General features: G+C 36.6%; 1 protein-coding gene across 12 annotated transcripts in view; it reads left to right on the top strand.

Annotated features, from left to right (window-relative positions):
• Nucleotides 1–23761, top strand: part of LOC105483597 (EYA transcriptional coactivator and phosphatase 1) — a 336783-nt gene that overhangs the window by 273576 nt on the left and 39446 nt on the right. For all 12 annotated transcript variants that reach the window (XM_071068120.1, XM_011744520.2, XM_011744523.2 and 9 more), the window contains one exon: nucleotides 14997–15086. In XM_071068120.1, coding sequence (XP_070924221.1) covers nucleotides 14997–15086 — 90 coding nt within the window. The remainder of the gene's footprint in view (nucleotides 1–14996; nucleotides 15087–23761) is intronic.

Consider the following 23761-nt stretch of genomic DNA (forward strand, 5'->3'; position numbering starts at 1 on the left):
GTCTCGATCTCCTGACCTTGTGATCCGCCCGCCTCGGCCTCCCAAAGTGCTGAGATTACAGGCGTGAGCCACCGCGCCCGGCCTGGAAAGTATCTTTTAAACATAGTTATGTAAAAGGGAGAGATACTGTCACGGTTAGAAAATGGTTACCTTTAATGTTCCTAGAGAAAGGAGAAGAGATATTTTGTTTTTATACTCAGAAATATATTCTGGATCCATCCTAAAAGCCCCAAAAGAGATAAACAACAGGTTTTCCTTCAACTTTGTGTTTTGAGTCTCAAAAGACCGTGAACTCTGTGAACTGAAAGTAAATAATAATGGGTCAAGAGGATCATTCTGTGAGGGGTTGGTGTTTGCCACTAAAAATAGACTACATTGTCATTTGAAGCCAGGAAGTGAGAAGTGTTCATTTTTCTTGCCTCTTTCCGATCGTTTTAGTTCAATGAATAACTCTATACCTTTCTCCAGCAGGCTGAATTGTGGGACTTTCATGAGTCTTACGTGTTTCTTTCATGCATTTTGCCAGAATACTGTGCTTAAATGGTGCAGGGCCAGTAGAGAGCTCCAGAAATGAGAACTCACTGAATTGGTAAATGACAGCAAGAGAAGTTAGGACAGATACCAGTGTGTCCACAGGTGACTCTTGGTGCTCTTTGGCATCTGTGTAATAATGTGACATGAACTGTGGTGGGCGGACATCTCTAGTCTGCTGTGCAGGAGAAGGAAGCTTGATTGTAGAAAGTCCTCAGTGGTACCAAAAGAACGTGATAAAGACTCTGGCTTGGTTGGCCATAGACAGAGTTCAGAGTTTTTTTGTTGTTGTTGTTATAGGGAGAAAGCTGCTGAATTTATAGGAAAAATAATGTGTGCTTATACAATACTATCAGTAAAATAGTGCCTGACTCCTTTACATTTTTCTTTAAAATGCACTATGAACTCCACATTCCAGTCCTTTTCTCAAACACTCTGAATGTGGTCACTAAGAAACTTTGTGACACAATTGGCTTCAGCTATCCAGTTGGTCAAATTAGATTTTACCTCTTCTGCCTTCCTCAATGTTTGTAAACTGCCTCACGAACATGACTACATCATAAAACATTTAACTTTCTGAAGAGGTCAAAAGAATTGAGGATAAATACATATCCCCTTCAAAACAGTTTTCACATTGCTTATTTCCAAGATAGTTAAGATCAAATACCATGTACAAACACTAGAATTAGCAGTGCAAATGTGACTATAATAGTTCTCCACATAAATGGGCAACAAAATAAAATGAGCAGCATAAATTTTAACCTGGTCACTAGAATAAAGCAAAATGGCATGTGAGAATGTACTCCCTGTCCCTCCTTCCTGGCAACCTAGAAAAATTCCTGATGGTTTCTGTAGTGGGTAAGATCCACTGCTAATACCATGTGGTCTCCATGTTCAGACTACCCAAAGTGTAAGACTCCATCAAAAGAATTTGTGAGAAGTATCAGGTGGTACTCAGAACCTTAGCCTTCTAGCAGAGATGAGTTTCGCTGTGGGTAAATGATCATTAAAAACATCCATGAAGTAATTCAGAAAATTGTACCACCAAATGGCACCCTTCTCAAGTTGCACACACAAAACCTCCAGGGTTACATGGACTCCAGTACCCAGAACACATGCCTGGCTGCATACCCCTCTCCTGCCTGAGACACCATTTGTTTCCTGGCCTGACATTAATGAGTCATTCAGAAAGTCATTCTTTTATGATTTATAGAATACATACACAGTAATGTAGTAGGTGCCTAGCCAAAATTTCTGCCTTCAGGGAGCTTATAAATTAATAGAGGAGGCTGTTGGTAGGGGATGAATGAATCTTCAACAATAGTCTGTCATTAGGGTAAAACTATTCTAGACTAATGCCACTCTAAATCCACTAAGGATAAAACTGCAGAATCTCTAAAGATATAACAGTGCTAAGAAAGCAACAAGTCTCTCTGTATTATTCATGACAGCCATTCCCTAGTAGCTACATCATTTAACTAGTAAGAAATAGCCAGTAATAGGATGTCAGATGGTAACACTAGCATTGTGAATCAGAAAAAAAAAAAAAAAAATCAGGATCCACAGGAGCCATACAACCAAAAAATAAATGCCAGGGGCCTTAAATGAAATGTTTCTAGGGTTACTGCTCTTCTTAAATTACACTGGGATTTCTCCTTTGCAGCTGATCAACATTGCAATTCAACACCGCTATTCTTAAATGTATGAGATGATCTTGTGGTTTCAAAAATGGAGGAGTTCCTCTGGGTTCCTAGAAAAGAACATCCCATATGGTAAAAATGAATAGAGTGAATAGAGGCCAAGCATCATCTGACATACATTCTTGTGTGTATTCCAAATACTCACTTATATCTGGGTACAGATTACCCAAGTAGGCCCTCTCACCTTCTTTTCAATAAAAGGTGATATGCTGAGGAACTTTGGCAGGCTTTTGCATTATGGCCTTTAAAATGTTTTTGGCATTTTAAAAGTATGGCTTGCATGTGTTTTAAATTTTCAGGATAAATATTTTTAATCCATAGTTTCACTACCAAAAACAGCCAATCTTGTATTAGTGAATATTTTTCTATTTTTTTAACTTTTCATTATAGAAATTTGCAAACATAGAAAAGTAGATAGAATAGTATGTATAACGAAACCCAAGGTAACCACTCCAGCTTTAACAAATATTAAGTCCTAGCCAATCTTGTTTTATCTGTATCTTTATCATATCCCTCTGTTTCCTGGTTCTTTCCAAGAATGATTTTTCAAAACAAATCCCAGATATCACATTATTTAATTTGTATAGAGTTGAGTATGTATTTAGGAAATCACTAAAAGAATTGTTTAGAGTAGAAATAATAAATGGTATTCAGCACCATGTAGTGAAATTAAAAATAATTTTGTAATATCATTAAATGTTTAACCAACAGTTGTATTTAAAATTATTGTTTATTTTATTTTATTTTTTTGAGATGGAGTTTAGCTCTTGTTGCCCAGGCTGGAGTGCAATGGTGTGATCTCAGCTCATTGCAACCTCCATCTCCCAGGTTCAGGCGATTCTCCTGCCTCAGCCTCCCAAGTAGCTGGGATTAGAGGCATGCGCCACCATGCCCAGCTAATTTTGTATTTTTAGTAGAGATGGAGTTTCACCACGTTGGTCAGGCTGGTCTCGAACTCCTGACCTCAGGTGATCCACCCACCTTGGCCTCCCAAAATATTGGAATTATAGGCGTGAGCCACCGTGCCTGGCCAATTTTTATTTTTAATTGTGATGTACACATAAAAAACTTTACCTTCTTAACCATTTTAAGTATACAGTTCAGTAGTTTTAAGTACATTCACATTGTTGTGAAACCAATCTCCAAAATTTTTTTTTCTCTCAAAATTGAAAGTCTAAACCCATTAAACAACTCCCCATTCTCCCCTCCCCCCAATTCCTGGCAACATCTATTCTTCTTTCTGTCTCTGTGTATTGGAGGTACCCTCATATAAGTGGAATCATATAGTACTTTACTTTTTGTGACTGGCTGATTTCACTCAGCACAAGGTCCTCAAGGTTCATCCATGTTATAACAAGTAAGAATTTCCTCCCTTTTTAAGATTAATTAATATTCCATTGTATGTATATGCCACATTTTATTTATATATCTATCAATGGACACTTCAGTTGCTTCCACCTATGACTGTTTTAAATAATGCTGCTATGAATATGAGTATGCAAAATGTCTTCCCTGCTTTTAGTATTTTTGGGGTATATAACCAGAAGGGGAATTGCAGGATCATGTAGTAATTACATACTTAATTTTTTGAGAAACTGCTGTACTGTTTATCTTAGCACTATAGCATTTTATGTTCCCACCAGCTGTGCACAGGGATTCCAATTTCTCCACATCCTCATCAACATTTATTATTTTCTGTTTTTTGTTTTCTGATAGTAGCCATTCTAATGGCTGTGAGATAATAACTCAGAGTGGTTTGGGTTCACATTTCCGTCATGAAAAATGATGATGAGCATATTTCATGTGCTTTTTGACCATTTGTATAACTTCTTTAGAGATGATCCTTTTCCCGTTTTTTAAATCAGGATTTTTTTTTATTATCGAGTCATAGGAAGTCTTTACATATTCTGTATATTGACCCCTTATTAAATATATGATTTTCAATTATTTCCTCCCATTCTGTAGGCTGCCTTTTCACTGTTGTTTCCTTTGATTATATAAATTTTTCATTTTGATGTTTTGAATTTATTTTTTTGGTTATTGCCTTTGCTTTTGGTGTCAATCCAATTGAGAAATCCAATGTCATGAAGCTTTTCCCATAAAATCTTATATTTTAGGTCTTTCATTTAGGTTTTTGATCTATTTTGAGTTAATTTTTGCATATGGTATAAGGTAAGGATTTACCTTGAATTTTTGCATGTGGATATCCAGTTTCCCCAGCATCATTTGTTGAAAAGACTATCATTTCCTCATTGAATGGTCTTGGCACCCTTATTGAAAATCATCTGATCATACATATGAGGGTTTATTTCTGGTCTCTCTATATTCCATTGGTCTGTACATCTGTATTTTTGCCAGAACCACATTGTTTTGATTACTGTGTCTTTGTAATAAGTTTTGAAATTGGCAAGTGTAACACTTCCAAGTTTGTTATTTTTAAAAATTGTTTTGGATCTTCAAGGTCCTTTGAGATTTCATATAAATTTCAAAATGGATTTTCTGTTTCTGCAAAAAAAATACTATTGGGGATTTGATAGGGATTGCATTAGATCTGTAAATCACTTTGGATAGTATTGACATCTTAACATTACATCTTTCATCCATGAACATGGAATGTCTTTCCGTTTATTTGTATCTTCTTTAATGTTTTTAGCAATAATTTTAAAAAAATTTTCAGTGTACAAGTGTTTTCCCTCCTTAGTTTATTCCTAAGTATTTGATTCCTTTCATTTCTGCTATTGTAAATGGAATCATTTTCTTAATTTCTTTCCTGGCTTAGTCGTTGCTGGTGTATAGAAACACAACTGATTTTTGTGTGTTGTTTTTTCATCCTGCAACTATGCTGAATGTATTCATTAATTCTAATGGACTGTGTATGTGTGTTTGTGGTTGGTCTTTGGGGCTTTCTACATACAAAATTATGTCATTGTAAACAGATATCATTTTACTTCTTCTTTTACAACTTTGACGCCTTTTATTTGTTATTCTTGCCTAATACTTCTGGCTAGAACTTCTATGTGTTGTTACATAGAAGTGGCAAAAAGCAGACTTGTCGTCTTGTTCCTGATCTTAGAGGAAAGACTTTCAGACATTTACCATTGAGTATGATGTTGATTGTGGGCTTTTCATATACGAGCTTTATTTTATTGGGTAGTTTCCTTTTCTTTCTAGTTCATAAAGTGTTTTTCTCCAGTAGTTTTGTTTATTTACTTTACGGTTTATGATATGTCTCCTAAGTGTCTTTAATCTATAGATTCTCACTCAATCCCTTTGTTTAAACCTTGTGTATTTCTGTTGAAGTAACCAGATTGTCTGTCCTATAGAGTTCCTGGGAGTCTGGGTTTTCTTAACAGCAGCCCTATTGTATTATTTAGCATGTTTCTTTGTCCTCTGTATTTCCTACAATCTGATAGCTAGATCTAGGAGCTTGCTTAGTTAGATTCAGTTTCCTTTTTTTTTTTTTTTTCGGTAAAGACTTTATAGATGAGGTATATCCTTCTTGAGCGTCTAGTTGTTGTTTTTAAAACTTCAGTATTCCAGTTGGAGAAGCTGCTTCAGCAGGCCATTACAGAATATTGTTACTTATGCTGTACATTCTTTCATCTTAGCTCTAAGGAGGTTGACTAAGAAGAAGAAAATTCAAGAGTTTGGAAGTTTTATAAACCATAGATCCTTAATTGAGCTGAATCAAATATATGTAGACTTGCTGACAGAAAAAAAAGACTGACAGTTCCTGTTACAGATAATTAGCTCAGGGCTATTTTTGCTGAGGCGAAGTTTTGAGATGAAACTAAACCACTTGCTGAATTTTGATATTTTTTCAAGTATCTCCTCTTCTTGAATAGCTCTAAAATACTATTGCATATTTTTTATTAAGGCTTCTTGGTTACCTTTAGTGGACAATAGGTGTCCTGAGTGACTCATGCTGAGTCACATGGCAGGTACCACATTCCTTTGTTATCTTTTCAATAGTGTGGTGAAGTTCAATCTACCAGCCTAGTTTCAAGTCAGAGAACTAACTGATAAGATCAGTGAACTAACATGATTAGTCTATAGGTATGCTTGGTGGCTAACTTTAAAGGCAGATTCCAGCTATCCTACTTGAGGCTTAAGTCTCGCCTTAGACATTTGCTCTACAGGTAGTTTCTTTGTCTCAGTGTAAGAATAAATATTTATTAGAGATTTATGTACATTCTAACATGCTAATTTTGACTGGGATGTAATCAACTATTTAAAGAAATAATGCTATACTCACATCAGAGAGCCAAGGAATAGACCACCTTTGTCCTATAATCAGTTTGATGATACAACCAAAGTGTCTGTTTGTGGGAGAAGGATCCTTTTTATTTTTTAAATAATCCCCCCAAATTTTAAACTCTTTATCTTCTTCCTGGAGTGGGCACAGTCCAAATCACATGCACTTTACCCTGAGCAAACAGAATACCAGATGCTTGATACAGATACTCCAGAACTGATACTGGAAGACTCTACTTCTCTTTATTATTATGGTAGCTAATATTTTATGTTAATTTGATATTCTTAAAGTGCTTTCACAAATTTATCCTTCAACTCGATCACAGACAAAAACTTTCTAAAATATTATGTGATTCCTGAAATCCTAGAGTATTGGATCGTTTTATGATCACTGAAAAATTTCAGGGACTTTACATTGAAGGCATATTAAATTTGCACTCTACGTCAAGAATTCCTGTTTATAACCATGTATTACTGGCATACATTTGTTGATAAACTTGGTCAGGGTCAAGATGTTGCCAAGACCTATTCCCCCCAGTCATTTGTTAATTGATTGGATTTGAACTGAGCTTAAGTACCTGTTCACAAATTGTCACCATTTAATGATTAAATGGTATAAGCAGAAAGGATATGTGACTAACTTAAAGCAATCACATGACATGGCTATGCAAGTAACTGATTTTTTTGAAGAACATTTCTAGGTGTCAGTTGAACCAGTGCATTGCTCAGATCCCATCTGAGTGATTCTACTTTCCCCTTAGTTCCTAGACCTTCAGAGTATAGTACACCTTACCAGAGTTGGGTCATCTTTCCCAATGATAAGAACCAGCTCTGTACTATGAAGCTTGGTTGACATCTTTTGGAAGAACCAGTGGCAGCCCCTTCTGGGAGTGGTCATGTTGTATTGTCTAGTTTAACTTCCACCCAAATTAGCTTTACTGATGACTGAGCTCTTAAAAATATGGTCACCTCAAAAATAATTGGTATGAGGAATCGTATGAACATTCTATTGAAAGTGCCTTGAGTAGTAAGTATGGTGAAAGTCTAGTTTGAATGTATGATTCCTTTAAGGTAGTGCTGCAGAGATTGAGTATATTAGTCTGTTTTGCATTGTTGTAAAGGAATACCGTTACTTTTTAGTAGGCACAATACATATAGCACTTCAGAAATTTGAATTTACTGATTCTCACATACACAGATGAAGGCATTGTTGGAAGCAAATGACTTAGCCTTGCAGAAGCAACAATGCCTTCATCTGGTGTGTGTGAGAATCTTGGTAAATTCAAAACTCTGAAGTACTATATGTATTGTGCCTACTAAAAAGTGCATTTTTAATGATACTTGAAGTTTATCACATGCCCTAGCTCATCGATGAAACAAAGCAGGGCCCCAAGAGGAAATATCCTAGTCCTCTGATGATCTAGTACCCATATGCATTTCTATACCCCTTTCTTTTATTTACTTCAAACCCAATTACAGATTTTCAGCATTTGAATTCAAAGTTGACAGAGATTAATCTCTCTAGAGACTGTGTATTTAATGGCATTTCAGTATTTCTGTGCACTGCTTTTGTCCAGAATTTTTTCCTTTTTAACATTTTAATCAAGATCGAGTGTGATAGCTGTGATGAGGATTAAAAAAAATCAATAAACAGTTCAAGGAACAACAGTGGACCAGCGTTGATGCTGGTGATTTGGGTATATGATGAAAATTTTAGTCTCCATGAGCAGTTCTGTGTTGTAGAAAAAAAGAGAAAGAGACCTTGAGGCAATAGAATAATTAAAGACTACTTGACAGAGGATGAAGGCAAAACAATTGTTTTATTCCTGGTTCTACAGACACTCAGCCAATTACATCATAATTTACTTTTTCTACATAATGTTACTTTGAATTAGTAGGCATAATTTGCCTTTGATGTACTGAAAACAGCCATGGGTAGCCTAGGATGACAACAAGTTCCTTCACTTCACTTTAGTGACTTTAAGTAGACATTTGCAACTTAATATCATATCCAAATAATTTAGGAACAGAGTTAGATTTCATTCCTGTGTGTGGGCGTGAAGTTAGATGTTGTGTATTGAGTTTCATTTGGGTGAAGAACAACTTAAGGTTTCCACTAGAAGAATTTCCTGTACATAAGAACTATAGTAATTGTACAATTTCTTCATTAAACAAGAAAATTGATCAGTTAAGTGTATTTTTTTCCTTTTGAGCCTCTTCACTGTACTATTCAATTTTTACCAGAGAAATAAATTTCAGGGCACATAAGAACGTATTTTACAAAATGATATAATACATACCACTACTGAGTTTACAAAATAAATGTTATGCTGACCTTATGCTAATATTATCCACTTTGTTAAATAGAAAAGTAAGGCTACCTATGCAGCTATTCTAAGAATGGGCTCTTCCTTAATTAGGTAAATAGCATTTACTAGTGAACATGTTTAATGTTTAATACTGTATTATGTAGATGGAATGAGATTTTCAGATTCAAGTGCCCTTTTTTTTTTCCCCTAGGCTAGATAATTAGGAATTTTTTTTTTCACTGACAACACTAACAGCTAATGAAAGGTAAAATTTAGTATTTTCTTCTTTTCTTCACTGGAATTATTTGAAATATTCTCTATTTATTGCTTTTCATTCATTTATTCCTCCACCAAATTTTGGGAAACCTTTTATGACATGCATTGTATTGGGTACCAAGGATATAGAGATAAGTATATAGGGATAGGAAAAACCAAGGAGTCATAGCCTAAAGCTTAAAATGTTGTTTAAAGGCTGTAAAAAGAGAAAAATCTAATTGAACAAAACATTCTACGCGAAATAGAAACAAAGCCTCCCATTATATTTTTTCAGAGGATTGATACCCTCTTTTTGATTCTGCAAATAAGAGTTTCATACTAAAACTAAAAAGAAAGAAAATCGTAACTCTGAATCTAAAAAACGGAAGGAGGAAGATACAGGGATAAACCTCTGGTCTGCCGAGACAAGAACACATAGAGCTGTGGTACCAGCAACCGGGGAGCCCAGCCAACAAGAATCAGGGAGGTGGAGCTGCAGAACTGGGAAAGGCGCCCGGCGGGGAGCACTGCCTGCAGGGATGGAGATATGAGTGTACAGGCTCCATCTGAGACCACAGTCTATGAACCTGTGTGGACAGATCCTTTGCCCCAGTTTAGGCCTCTGCCTAGTTGTGTTTTGAGGAAAGGATTTCATGATCAAGACAACAGTTTGAAAAATCAGAAACAGCCCACCTTGTATATATAAGCAAAAGTTAGACATGTACAGGTCTTTTGCACTCATTAAAGCATTTGGATATTTTTTGAAAGAGATGAGAGGCTGGAATGAGGGTAGCAACAACCTAGAAATAGACCCCAGTGAAGGAGACCATACCAAATATCCACAAAAGACACAAGCTAAGGGAAAAAAAAAAAAAAAAAAAGAAAGCAAAGAACAATGGCAATGACAATAAGGGAGGCTGGAATTCTGGGTCCAATAACAGGATGTTGAAATTGATTCAATGTGGAGCTAAAAAGAGGTGACTAGGAAAATGCAAAGGTCTGGGTTGGTATGCCATTCCACTAAAGAATGAATACAGTAGGTTTCCAGAGGAAGTGTGATGAATCCAACTTGCCACACATTGAGTTTCAGGTGCTTTATGGGACATCTAAGTAGAAATGACCAATAAGTAATTGATATATGAGCCTCCAGTTGAGATCTAAGATCTGACAGAGAGGAGTGGGTGGTGGTTGAAGCCATCAGTGTGCTTGAGTCCACAAGGTGATCTGAATAGAATGAGAGATGGAAGGATAAGAATAAAGTTCTAGGAACCAACGTCATTGATATGGTTTGGCTGTGTCCCCACCCAAATCTCATTTTGAATTGTAGCTCCCATAATTCCCATGTGTCATGGGAGGGACCCAGTGGGAGATAATTGAATCATGGGGATGATTACCTCCATGCTGTTCTCATGACAGTGAGTTCTCACAAGATCTAATGGTGTTGTAAGGGGCTTTTCCCTGCATTTACTCTGCACTTCTCCTTGCTGCCACCATTTAAAGAAGGATGTGTTTGCTTCCCCTTCTGCCATGATTGTAGGTTTCCTGAGGCCTCCCCAGCCATGCTGAACTGTGAGTTACTTAAATCTCCTTTCTTTATAAATGACCCAATCTTGGGTATGTCTTTATTAGCAGCATGAATGGACTGATACAGACATTTAACAAGCAGATGATGTATACATAGATTCTAGGAAAATGCCCATAAAATATTGCTGTCATAGAGGAGAAATGTCAAGAAGAGAGTAAACAGCAGTGGCACATGCCACAGAAGGGCCATGCTTTGAAAAGAATGAGAACATTTGGCAATGAGATTGACTTAAAATGAGATGTTACTTTGAAGTGGAGGCTAAGCTCTAAATAATTTTTTGAAAGTGATATAACAAAAAATGGTGCTTTGGAAGAAGCCCTTTTAGAACTGCAGCTCTGGAATTTGTTATTGCAAGAAAATTATGTATTATAAAAATAGTAAGATTAAACCAAAGACCTGGGGATTTTAACATCTCAGTTTTGGTTTAAGAATGTTTTTTTCCTTGTTCTTAATATGCCAAAATAAGCCATCAAGCCACGAGTTATTTATTAACTGTTCAGCGTTAGCTTTTTTCACATTTGACTTGTACTTGTATGAGACGTGTTTAGAAATTTTAACAGTGTTAACATATTAGCTATTATAATAGGAAAATAAAATCTAACCTCGATGTGAGAACTCCAGTTGCTAGAATATGTAAGCAATTCCATGAGCAGAATTATCTATCTGTCCTTCTGCTAGTTTCCTCTTGGGTAAAACACTTAGGCTGAGATGGGTTTGCACTCTGCTTGCTGGATCATCACGCACAAATCACAACCCTCTAGGAACTCAGTGCGCCTGTTTCTAAAGTCAAAGAGTAGGTGTTTTCTAGAGGTCTGCCTTTCAAACTGTAGATTGGGACAGGGCTGTGAAATGGACAGTGTCACAGTATATCCACACAGTGAACAATATCTTGCTTTGGCAAACATATTTCAGCTGTGTGTGCGTGCACATAAGAGAGATTCTTAGATCCCAATGTTAATTTTGTTTTTTACTGTGCATTGTGGTTCAAAGATGTCTGAAAAACACAGCTCTCAACTAGAACCCCGTTCCTATTCTAAAATTATCTTATTCCACTTAGCTGCCAGACTGTTCCTTGGTGTAGTAAATGTTTCAAAACAATTCTTGGAGTGGCAGGTATAAAAACTGTTGAGAAATGACAGCTAATAACAAAAGAGAATAACATTAAGAGGTAAATAAGACCAACATCTGTGTTGTATTTTACCACTAGACTGAACAAGCCTTTAAAATTTATTAGTATTCTGACTAGCAAGTCATTACTGTAATTTATGAAGAAAAGTTAAAGTATGCTATATATTAACGAACAATAGAGTAATTCTTTCAATGGTCATATAAATAAGCAACCATATCAAGGAGAAAGAATACTTTTTCAAAAGTAACAATACTATGGCACATATATTTTAGAATTGGCAATTAAATAAATGTGGTCAGACTCCATCCTTGCCACATAAAAAGATTCATTGACATGGTTATGAGACAAGTCAGGGTATTTTTATTGGCCTGAGCTAGAGGGAATAAACACCTTAGTCAGGTGTTTTGTTTTAGACACATCTGTTTGAGCTTCCCCTACAGGTTAATTCCGCTGTAGGGTCTATTTGAGCATTTGCTTTTCCCAGCATGCCTACTGATACTTAAACTCCTTGTGAGTGAACAACTTCTCATAAATCCAAGAGTTAAGTTTTTCTTTACAGTAATTTGTAAACTGTATTCAATTCTTCTAAAACCTATGAAATTTCATAGATTTCAGGTGTATTAAAAAGGGACAATTTAAGAACGCTAAGGAGTATGAATCATCACACACAAAATTTGAGGGAATCGTTTTCCTTTGTCCCTCCCAGCAGAACTCTTGGACACTCAGCCTCTGCGTCTTTATTTCCTTTCTGCCTTCTTATCAGCCCTGGGGTGTTTGCTTTTCCCCTTTGCCGATCTAACCCCTGAAGTTTGGCAATACTGTGTCCTTTGTCTCCCTTCCACTGTCAGTCAGCTGGCAGAAAAGGCACAGGCAGGAGAGGAACTGAGGTCAGTGAATTACACCATCCTGCCGTGTTTCACGTACTCTGTTCCTCCTCTAGGTCTGCTGGAAGGTAGAACTTGGGCCATGCTGGAGAGGTGGGGGCAGTGCTTAAGGGGATGGGAGGTACTCTAGGGTTGTGGATAGTGCTGGATGGGTGTGAGTAGTGCTAAGGGGGTGAGAGGTGCTAAAGGGATGTGGGCTGTGCCAAGAGGGTGGGAGGTGCTGGAGGAATGTGGGAGGTGCTGGAGGGATGTGGGAGGTGCTGGAGGGATGCAGGTGGTGCCAAGACAGTGGGAAGTACCGGAGAGATGTGGGAGGTGCTGAAGGGATGTGGGCAGTGCCAAGAGCGTGGGAAGTACTGGAGGGATGTGGCAGGTGCTAGAAGGGTGTGGGCGGTGCCAAGAGGGTGGGAAGTGCTGGAGGAGTGTGGGAGGTGCTGGAGGGGTGTGGGTAGTGCTAGGGGTGGGCGGTGCTGGAGGAATAGCCAGATTGGGTTGGGTTGACCTCCAGGCTACAGCAGATAGGCCCCTGGCAGGTGCCCAGTGAGGCTCCACTCCCATCCCCCACCCTTTCCAGCTCCTGCTCTCTCCTAAGTGTACAAACATGTACAATTCCGACAAATGAAAGACTAGATGTTTTTTATTAGTCTATGTGAGAATATTGTGTTTGCCATCTTGCTCTTGGATTTATTAGGTGAACAAACCAGGCTCGATGAGAGGATGACACCTAAGTGGGAAAGCAAAGGCAGGAGTCTAGGCCTCCTCTCCCACCACTTCTTGCCACTTCCCAAACTTATAGGCATGACAGATGTTGAAGAGTAGGGGTAACACACAGGCACATCTCAATATTGGAAATGAAGTCAGTGTGTTCAGAAAACAAGGTAGATAGTGTACAGAGTTGACATTGGGCAGTATTGAATCATAAGAGTCTTTTCTTTGGATTGTATGTTCTTGAGTCTAAGACTCAAAGGCACATGACACACATGTCATGACACTGGCACATCTGCCCAGTGGGGCTTGCCTGAAGGCAGTTTCTCTACTTACAATCCCCCTGGTTACATGATGATGCAAGGAGATTCCATACTTATTCCAAAGGTTTGCTGTGACAATAAAATAGTATATCATAAATTATTGTTCTTTGGAAAAATTGAAAATGGCATACATACGAAAGTTGGTATTATTAATAGAATGCCAATAAACCCTTCAAAATCTCATTTTATAGCCTTGTATACTTCCTGGAAACATTATCTTTCATCACTTAGTATACAGGATCTTCAGCCATGAATCATGTTGCTTCTTGGATTTGATAGACAGTAAATACAGGATAAAAACTCCAAATACCTGCATATCCCCCAAGTTCATCTCAATGCCAGTAGATACCATCAGGATCTGGCTTGTAGGGAGAGGCTGACTACTTGCTGCTAGTGTCCAACACTTGAAGTTTTAGATAGAAGCCACTGTGCGCTGTGGAATGTAACACTGCCCTCTGAGTATGGCACGGGCTGTTTGATGCCCGGACAGTGTCATGTGAATCTTAAGATCAGCTCCCTGAGCTGGACAGTGCCTCGTGGGGTCAGAGTGGCCATCACTTCCTGCTTGGAGTATAACTTAAAATTGACAGGTTGAATAAATACAAATAATGACACAGTTATCTGGAGTAAAATTACTATCTATTATCCTTCTGAAATTAACCTATAGTGCAGGGCTGTCCAATCTTTTGGCTTCCCTGGAAGCCACACTGGAAGAAGAAGAATTGTTTGAGGCAACACATAAAATACACTAACACTAATGATAGCTGATGAGCTGAAAAGAAAAAAAAAAATCATCACTTAAAACATAGTGTTTTAAGAAAAATTTATGAATTTGTGTTGGGCTGCATTCAAAGCCATACTGGGCCGCATGCAGGCTGCAGGTTGGGCAAGCTTGCTATAGTGTATCTATTTTCTGATATTTGTGACAGGGCACTTAGATGCTTTTAATGGATGGTGGCATAACATAAGCAGTGGTTTCTTGATTCACTGAACTTTTTGCTCCTGAAATAGACATATAAAGTTGAATTTCCTTTATTTTGTATGTCTAAGTAACCCTAGATTTTATATTTTTAAAAGGTAAATGAGTTTTTTCTTTGGTATATAAAGCACAAACAACATTTGGGGCTCTTTTTGTAAAATAAGTCCCTGAAGTTTGCCCACAGAATAAGTCATGCACACTAAAATAAGCAGCTATTGCCCAAGTCTCTCTCTGTGTCTCTTGCTTTCAGCCTCTCCCCCAGTGCCTGCTTCCTCTTAATGAGACACTATTTCATGTAACCTGAAGTATACATGTTCTTGACTTGTCATATTCTTCTCTTAGGATCCACCCACTTCAGTTTCCCTTGGACTGCGAATGGAAGAAATGATTTTCAACTTGGCAGACACACATTTATTTTTTAATGACTTAGAAGTAAGTTCAAATTTTTAATACATATTTTTGCATGTCTGAAAATAGGTGATTGGTTTTAAAATAATGATGGGTTATTATTTTTTAAATATATAATTGGAATAGTGAGACAGAGGTTTGTTGGTTATATGGCAATGTGTTTTGCCTTCATGGGATTTCTGTTTTGCTTTACTTTGGCTGTTGATTTTCAGAGTTAGATCCTACATGACCAGTAGTAAAGACTAAAATTTGATATCAAGAATCTTAAACTTTGTTGATTATCAGAAGCTACGTATTTCTCAGTTACATAATCACCACTAAGATATGTCCAACAGAATTCATAACACTCGCATATGTTATGTCAAACTCTTATTGTATTAGGTCTGATGCTTTACTTTCTGGCTGATCCAATTGGTAGGAAAATGTTTTAGTCTGGCCCTTGCTGTTTGGGTTGCCAGGATTGCTTGTGTCACACTGCTGTTAATTTTATTGGTCCATTATGATTTCAGGGCAGACTCTTATAAGATGGCTAGCTAAACTGTTACGGGCACTGACAAACACAATGGTCTTGGTGAGCAGCATTCTTAAGAATAGAGAATATTGTTTTTCGTATCTCCATTATGAGAAAACATGACTATAACTACATTTCGTTCTCTTCTTAATAGAGACAGTTGTTTATTTAAATCCCGCTGTTAAGCAAGCTTGTGGTAGGGCTGCCAACAGGCATTAATCATCAAGTAGTTGTTTTGTTAGATTTATAAATGTATGTTATTTCAGACAGGAGAAGAATCTGAAAGATTCAAATAGAACTTTTACTGATCAAAGTTAATTGGCAGCAATTGGCCTTTAAATATTTCCTGATGTTTCCCTTTTCAAAATCAAGCAAAATGCACCTTATTTAATAGATGAGCCAAAATCACTTGAAAAATGCCAGTGTGTGACAGAACTTAAATGCGGTTTGTTCAACATCTGTCCTGTATTTTGATTTCTTTTCATCTGCAATGAAACTACTCAAAGACGAATTGGCAACTTCCAGTGCAATAAAGTTATTAAATATGCTTTATTTTTTCTATTCCTTAGTGAAAAATTTATTTTACACTTAAGGGTAAAATACAAAATTTTTTTTGCAATTTAAAGTGTTTTACTCAAGAAGAAATTACATGTAAGACATTACTGCTTTTTTAAGGTAGAAATATTCCCATTGAGTGACAAGTTTAGAATCGCCTTTAGAAATGCATAATTATCATACTTATTTTCAAAAGCTGTTTCTGATTGATAATTGTACTTCACTTTATGAGACAGCAGCACAAAAAATTCCACATTTTACTAGTATGTTAAAAAATGCCTTTCCTACTTTTCTATTTGTTTCTAAAGATAGAGTAGACTGATATTTTTGTCCTAGGTACAGCCTTGTTACATTTATTGATGTTAATAGGTGTTAATAGCAAACATCAAGAAGAAATTTGCAGTAATTTCCTATTGTTTTAAAACTCTGTACCTTCTTAAAAATGCCAAAACTTGGCTGGGCATGGTGGCTCACGCCTATAATCCCAGCGCTTTGTGAGGCCGAGGTGATTGGCTCCCCTGAGATTGGGAGTTCGAGACCACCCTGACCAACATGGAGACACCCCCATCTCTATTAAAAATATAAAATTAGCTGGGTGTGGTGGTGCATGCCTGTAATCCCTGCCACTCGGGAGGCTGAGGCGGGAGAATCATTTGAACCCGGGAGGCAGAGGTTGTGGTGAGCCGAGATCACGCCATTGCACTCCAGCCTGGGCAACAAGAGCGAAACTCTGTCTCAAAGGAAAAAACAAAACAAAACAAAAAAAAACAGTGCCAAGACTTGGTTATACAGTGCCAATATTAGGTGGTGAAAAGTGAGATGTTAGGCAGTCATAGCTTGTTATAATATAGACCAAAAAACTTCCAAACTCAGTTTCAATGTAGTATAACCAGATTTTTCTTTATTGATATTATTTACACTGATTTTATAGAGACTGAAATACTACTCAAACAAATATATTAAAAGCTCTAGGTTTTTAGGGTATAGGAGATGCATTTTTTCTGTAAACCTAAATTTCAAAAGAAAAAGAAAAACCAGCAGTCTATGAAGTTACTGAAATATCAGATTCTGTTTTTGGCATGAGGACTATTCCTTACTAGAGGTAAAATAGAAAAGAGAATGAAGGTGTAATTCAACCAAATATATAAAACAATCATGGAAAAATGTTTAAGCTTGTAGTCTTACAAAAGTTGATTTTACGTTAGGATTTTAACAAAAGTATAAATGAAAGATTCATTTACTCTGTCTTTGGAAATTGTTTACTTGCCCTAGATTTGCACAATATTTTAAAAAATAAATTGTTTTTTTACTCATTTCAATCTTTTATTTTATTTTATTTTTGAGACAGGGTCTTGCTCTGTCTTCCAGGTTGGAGTGCAGTGGCGCCATCTCAGCTCACTGCAGCCTGTGCCTCCCAGGTTCAAGCAATTCAGCCTCAGCATCCCAAGTAGCTGGGATTACAGATACATGCCACCATGCCTGGCTAATTTTTGTACTTTTAATAGAAATGGGGTTTTCTCATGTTGGCCAGGCTGGTCTCAAACTCCTGACCTCAGATGACCCACCTGCCTCGGCCACCCAAAGCACTGGGATTACAGGCATGAGCCACCACTCCCAGGCCAATCTTTTATTTTATATTTTTGAAATTCAACAAACCTGGGACTGGTTATTGCAAATATGTTTTCTTCAAAATAAAAAGTAAAATTATTTTCTGGCAGAAAAAAAAGTGTAGTGGCATAATGCTCCTAAGAACACCAGAATTATCTCATCAGGGAGAAGTGATGTGGTAATGCCTGATTTCACACTCCAACTAGCAATGGATAGTGGTGGGGACATGAATATTTTAATATATTTAAGTTACATGTTTTTAGTTTTTTAAGGTCTATAACAAAAGTAATTTCAAGGAGCTTAATAGTCTCTTGGTTAGCTTGAAGTATGATGCCTGAACTCTAATTGTTGACTTTTGGTCTTATTTTCTTCTACATCTTAACTTTTGCCAGCTATCTCTTGGTATAATTTGGTTAGTTCACTTCTTGGCTTAATAAGACATTCTGACTAATGAAACACACCCCCTGTGTGAGGGGCTTTCAGTAATACTTGTCATATTATCAATCAATGTGCTTGCTTAAAATGGTTATTAGGATATGATTTAGAAGATTTAAGGTATAATTTTTGAAGTACTTTAGAAATATCTTAATGGAACTCTAAGAACTAAGTTAATCCGTTTTCGTTTCATAAGTCTTGTTTGTCATCTCACTTAGTGACTTTTTTAATTTAAAAAAATCACAATTTATATTCTGTTGACACTCCAGAAAAAAAAAATGGAGAAAAAAATGTTTTCTGTACCATAAAAAATGTTTGACATATGAAGGAACTTGAGTGACAAGGAGACATAATTATCTTAGGAAATAATATTTTCCCCCCCAGAGAAGCGTTTCGACTTTAGTTCCGTAGTGTACGTCTGGCTTTCCTATTTCTAAGTCTGACTAACGTCCTGCATATCATTTTACAAAAAAACTCTCCATGTGCAATACGATGATGCCTATATGGAAGTCATTTTTTATGAATGACAGTATGGAACTGGAGGTTTTTCCAGCTTCTTTAGTAAAGTATGACTCTTTCTGACTGGTTGGAGAAAGAGTTCTTTCTGTTAGCTTTTTATTGAAAGGCAACCTTCAAACAGAGTGAGGAAAGGCCTTCAGCACATGATAATATTTCAGTTTAACCTGCTGCTGGTCAGTTCTCCTGCTGGATTTTTCCACAGTTAGAAGAAAATATTTTATGAAGATGGATACAAGTCTAAATAAAAATAATGCTTTAAGTTCATGTTGAATTTTCTTTTTCTGTCTGGGGTTAAGGAATATGATTTCACTGGCTTAATGGTTGTCATCCTAACTGGTGTTGACATAGTGGCCTTTAAGAGTCAGCAGGAACCAGATCACTGGTCTCAGGTCACCTGTTACCCTTGAAGAGTGAGGACTGGGAAGAGTGGGAACCCTCCTCTCTTGTCTGTGAGATGGTGGCACATGAAGCTATTGCACATACCACGCTCACCCCGTTAGTAGCACAGCTGTTCTAAACCACCCTCTCTACTCTTTCAGTGCATTGTTCAGTTGGAGCAGACCAGGGCATTCTTTGTGTCAAGATTTACAACATGAATATTCCTGTTCTTTCTGGGCCCTTCAATATGTAGACTCCTAGCCTAGGTCTGATATTTGAACACCTATATTTGTAGCTCCTTGTTTTCACGCTTTCTATTGGAAAAAAAAAAAAAAGACCTGGGGCAGAAAGTTCTGGTCCCACTAGAGTATGAGTTTGATGAGTCAGGGGCCAAGGAGAGGAGCTTATGGATGGTCTTTAGGTAACAGCATCATGTAAAAGGAGAAATCTACAATGGTGTTTCTTGTAAAGCAAAGACATTATCCCTTGGTTTAATTCAGTCTTTAAAGTTGCAATAATATTTTCTTACTTTAAAACTTAGGTTATCATCTATAAATTATTTAAATATGTCTTATTTATGTTTATTTTTAGCTAGGAAAAAAATTCTTACTGTAAAATATCACTTATGCCAATGTTTATGAAACTTCGATTTTAAGTAAAGCACTTGGTACTGACATACTGTTTGTGCTTCCAAAAAGTGTGGAATATTTAAACCAATTCAGAAGTCGATTTCTCAAGCTGGGAAAACATAACTCACCTAGGAAGTCCTTTATAAATAAAGAAGAAACTCTGATGCCCTATGTTCAGCTTTTGTGTGGATGCTAGAGCTCTGGGTCTCTGCTACCAAAGGATCTCACAGGTGCTTGCAAGGAAGATGCTGTAGGTCTTTGCTGCTTCCAAACCCCTCCACAAGCCAAGAGTAGCCATATGAAAGGGTATGAGCATATGGATAATTACAGTCCAAACCTAAGTGTCCTTATATATGTGTACACACATATGGAATGCCACTTGTCATTTTCAGCCCTGTACATAGACTGGCGTACTTGGTGATTTTCTCCTGATAAGTTCAGCAAACATAAAGGACTACATTTTTTAAATCCTGGTAAACACCCCTTGTAACACTCAGAATGTTGCCTTATATATGTTGGCCATTAAATGGATATGCTTTAGACCGAATTGTTATGTGTTGTCTTAGACTAGAATACCAATCTTTGTTTCCTTCTTCATAGAAGATAATAGAGTTGACTTTGCCTTCCTGTGTTTTCAGGTAGGTTGCTCGACCTTGTCCATTTCCTTAGTTGACAAGAGTAACATCAAAACCCTCAGTTTAGGGTGGGGAGGACAAAATAAGTTTTTTAAGCAACAAATGATTATTAGTCATAATAAATGTGTATTGAGTTTAGCTGCATTGTAACTGATGGCCAAAAAGAAACAATGCCCGTATTTTATTATTACTAATGAATAATTTTTGTTGCTCTTCTTATTTCTTTATCATTTCTTACAAGATTTTTATTTTATCTGAAGTTAAAAATAGAAATATAAAAGTATATTTAAAGATTTCCTTAATTCTGATGTTCATCAGAACATTGTCTTAAAGTGTAGCTATTAACACAGTAGAAGATAATATACTGTAAATAAATGTATACTGTGAATACTTTATATTCTACTGATAGCAAACATTGTACTTAGCAGTAAAATAATGGAACCAAATTGTCATTATGAGTAAAAACAAGAATGCCCTCTATCATTACTATTATTCAGCAGTATTCTAGGAATTTTGGACAGTACAATAAGACACAAGCTTTACTTAATGAAAAAGATTCAAATTATTTTTGTAGATAATTTGATATGTAGAAGACTGAAGAAAATCAACTAGAATATTCTTAGAATTGACAATAGGCTTCAGAAAAATGAAAAAAATACAGAATTCAAAAATCAAAGTGATTTGAAGTTTTAGTTATAAAATAGCAGTAGTTACTAAAACACAAAAACAAAAAATATCATAAAAGGAAATTTAGGAAGAAACCTTATAAGAAGTATTTTTGAGGAATATATGAATAAAGCTGTGACATCTTACTGAGAGATATAAAGGAAGATTTGAATAAATGAGATGTTCTTTCTCATTTTTGTAATATGAAAAAATTGTTCTAAGTTCTATTTGAAAGGATAAGTAGGCAAAAATACCTAGCAATTTTTGACAAAACATGGGAAATGAATGTCTGACTCAACCAATTATTAAAACGTTTTATAATTCTACAATAGTGTGAAGAATTATGCGGCCTAATGTTGACATTGGACTAAGTATGGGAGAAGAAATAAATAGCTCAGGCACAGACCCAACTTAAAGAAAAATTTTGTATGTTTTAAATAAAACCAAGCAAATTAATAGTGAAGTAATAGATTATTCAGCTTATATGCTAAAATAGGTAAACAGTTAAAAGATGAAAGAATGAAACACAAGAAGAATAGGTAAATCAAAAGATTAAATCAAATTCTGGCTGGGCATGGTGGCTCACGCCTGTAATCCCAGCACTTTGGGAGGCCAAGGTGGGCGGATCACGAGGTCAGGAGATCGAGACCATCCTGGCTAACAGAGTGAAACCCCATCTCTACTAAAAATACAAAACAAAATTGGCCGGGCGTGGTGGCGAGCTCTTGTAGTCCCAACCACTCGGGAAGCTGAGGCAGGAGAATGACGTGAACCCGGGAGCCGGAGCTTGCAGTGAGCCGAGATCGTGCCACTGCACTCCAGCTTGGGTAGACAAGGTGAGACTCCGTCTCAAAATCAATCAGTCAATCAATCAAAATCTTTGGATGGCCATTTGGAAATAAGTTGTTGAGATCCTGTAAAAGGTTAATACCATTTGTACCAATTATACATCTAGGACTTTTTACTAATCAGAGATAAAGGCAATAAACATTTCTAACTTAGGAAATTCATCATGTTTTGTTTCTTCATCTAGCTGTTAGTTATACTCATGCATTTAGTTTATAGAAATTCATTGAGCTGTAATATTTGTTTAATAAAAAGTTAATTTTAAAAAACTAATATTTGAGGAATATATACACATATTGTTGGCTCACAATTCTATTATAAAATGTATGCCCTATGTATAATATATTCACTACTAGTTTCTCTAGCACAGGACCTGGCCCATAACAGGACCCAGTAAATATATATGGAATAAATAATAGAAATATATGTTGACTGTCTTATGGAAATATAAATTCTAGAAGTTTAGCATTGATTGTGGAATTTGGGGGTTTATTTTTTTTTTATTTATACTTTTCTGTATGTCCCAAATTCTGTAAAGCATATACTTATTTCTTCGGTAGTCAGAGACAAACAAATACTATTTTTAAAAGCCACAGATAATATTAAAGACAAAACTGAGCAAAACATAATGAATCAAAGAACTAAGATTATTGCAATTCATTCAGAAATACATAAAGAAATAGCTCAACAGAAGAAATGAGCAAAAACCACCAACAGATAGTTCACAAGAGAAAGACATTCAAATTATCAAGCTACAGATGAAAAATGTTGGATTTCACTTGTAGTAATCAATCAGGGCAGATCACGAGGTCAGGAGTTAAGAGACCAGCCTGGCCATCATGGTGAGACCCCATCTCTACTAAAAATACAAAAATTAGTTGGGCATGGTGGCGTGCACCTGTAATCCCAGCTACTTGGGAGGCTGAGGCAGGAGAATCCCTTGAACCCGGGAGGCAGAGGTTGCAGTGAGCCGAGATCATGCCACTGCACTCCAGACAGACAGTGACAGAGTGAAACTCCATCTCAAAAAAAAGAAAAGAAATGTCAAGTCAGACAGCCTCTTGAGCATCAAATTGGCAAAGGTTTAAAATAAATAATATGTTCTACAATGCAGTAAGATGAAAACTTGTGTACATTGCTGTTAAGGATATAAATGGATACAAGTTTTCAGAAAAGCAGTTTCATGATATGTATTCAGAACTCTGATGTGCTGATCCTTTTACTCAAAATTCCACTTTTAGCATCATTTCTAAGAAAATAGAATTACAGACAGATAATTAAGATAATAGCAATAAGCATTTGTCAAACACTTGCCCTATATCTTTTACATACATTATTCCATTTAATAGCATGATATCTCTACTATAGTAACACTATTAATGTCTTAATTTTATGGAGAAGCCAGGTGAAGCTTAGGATAGGTCAAACAAAACTTGTCTAAGGTCACACAACTACAGAGTGGCAGATTCTAGCTCAGGCCTGACACTTTCCAGAAATCCACTCAACCCCACAATATACCCACCCCCCATGGTGTTTTTTACCACTACAATAGAGAAATATTTTAAATATCCAGTAACAGATTAAAAATGAAATAAATTACAATACATCCTTATAAAAATTGTTTTAAGACAGTTTATTGTATATAGGGAAGGTATTCATGGTCGATTTCAAGTTTTAAAAATTAGCTCTAACATACAGTCAAGCCTATTCAACATGTCATACCTCTTCAGCATGTATGGCATATTTAAAAAGTGTAAAATTCGGCCAGGTGCTGTGGCTCATGCCTTTATCTCAGCACTTAGGGAGGCTTGGGCAGGCAGATCACTTGAGATCAGGAGTTTGAAACCAGTCTGGCCAACACAGTGAAACCCCATCTCTACTAAAAATACAAAAATTAGCCGGGCATGGTGGCGTGCA

This window comes from Macaca nemestrina, chromosome 8, assembly GCF_043159975.1.
Source record: "Macaca nemestrina isolate mMacNem1 chromosome 8, mMacNem.hap1, whole genome shotgun sequence".
In the NCBI taxonomy this organism is placed as follows: Eukaryota; Metazoa; Chordata; class Mammalia; order Primates; family Cercopithecidae; genus Macaca; species Macaca nemestrina.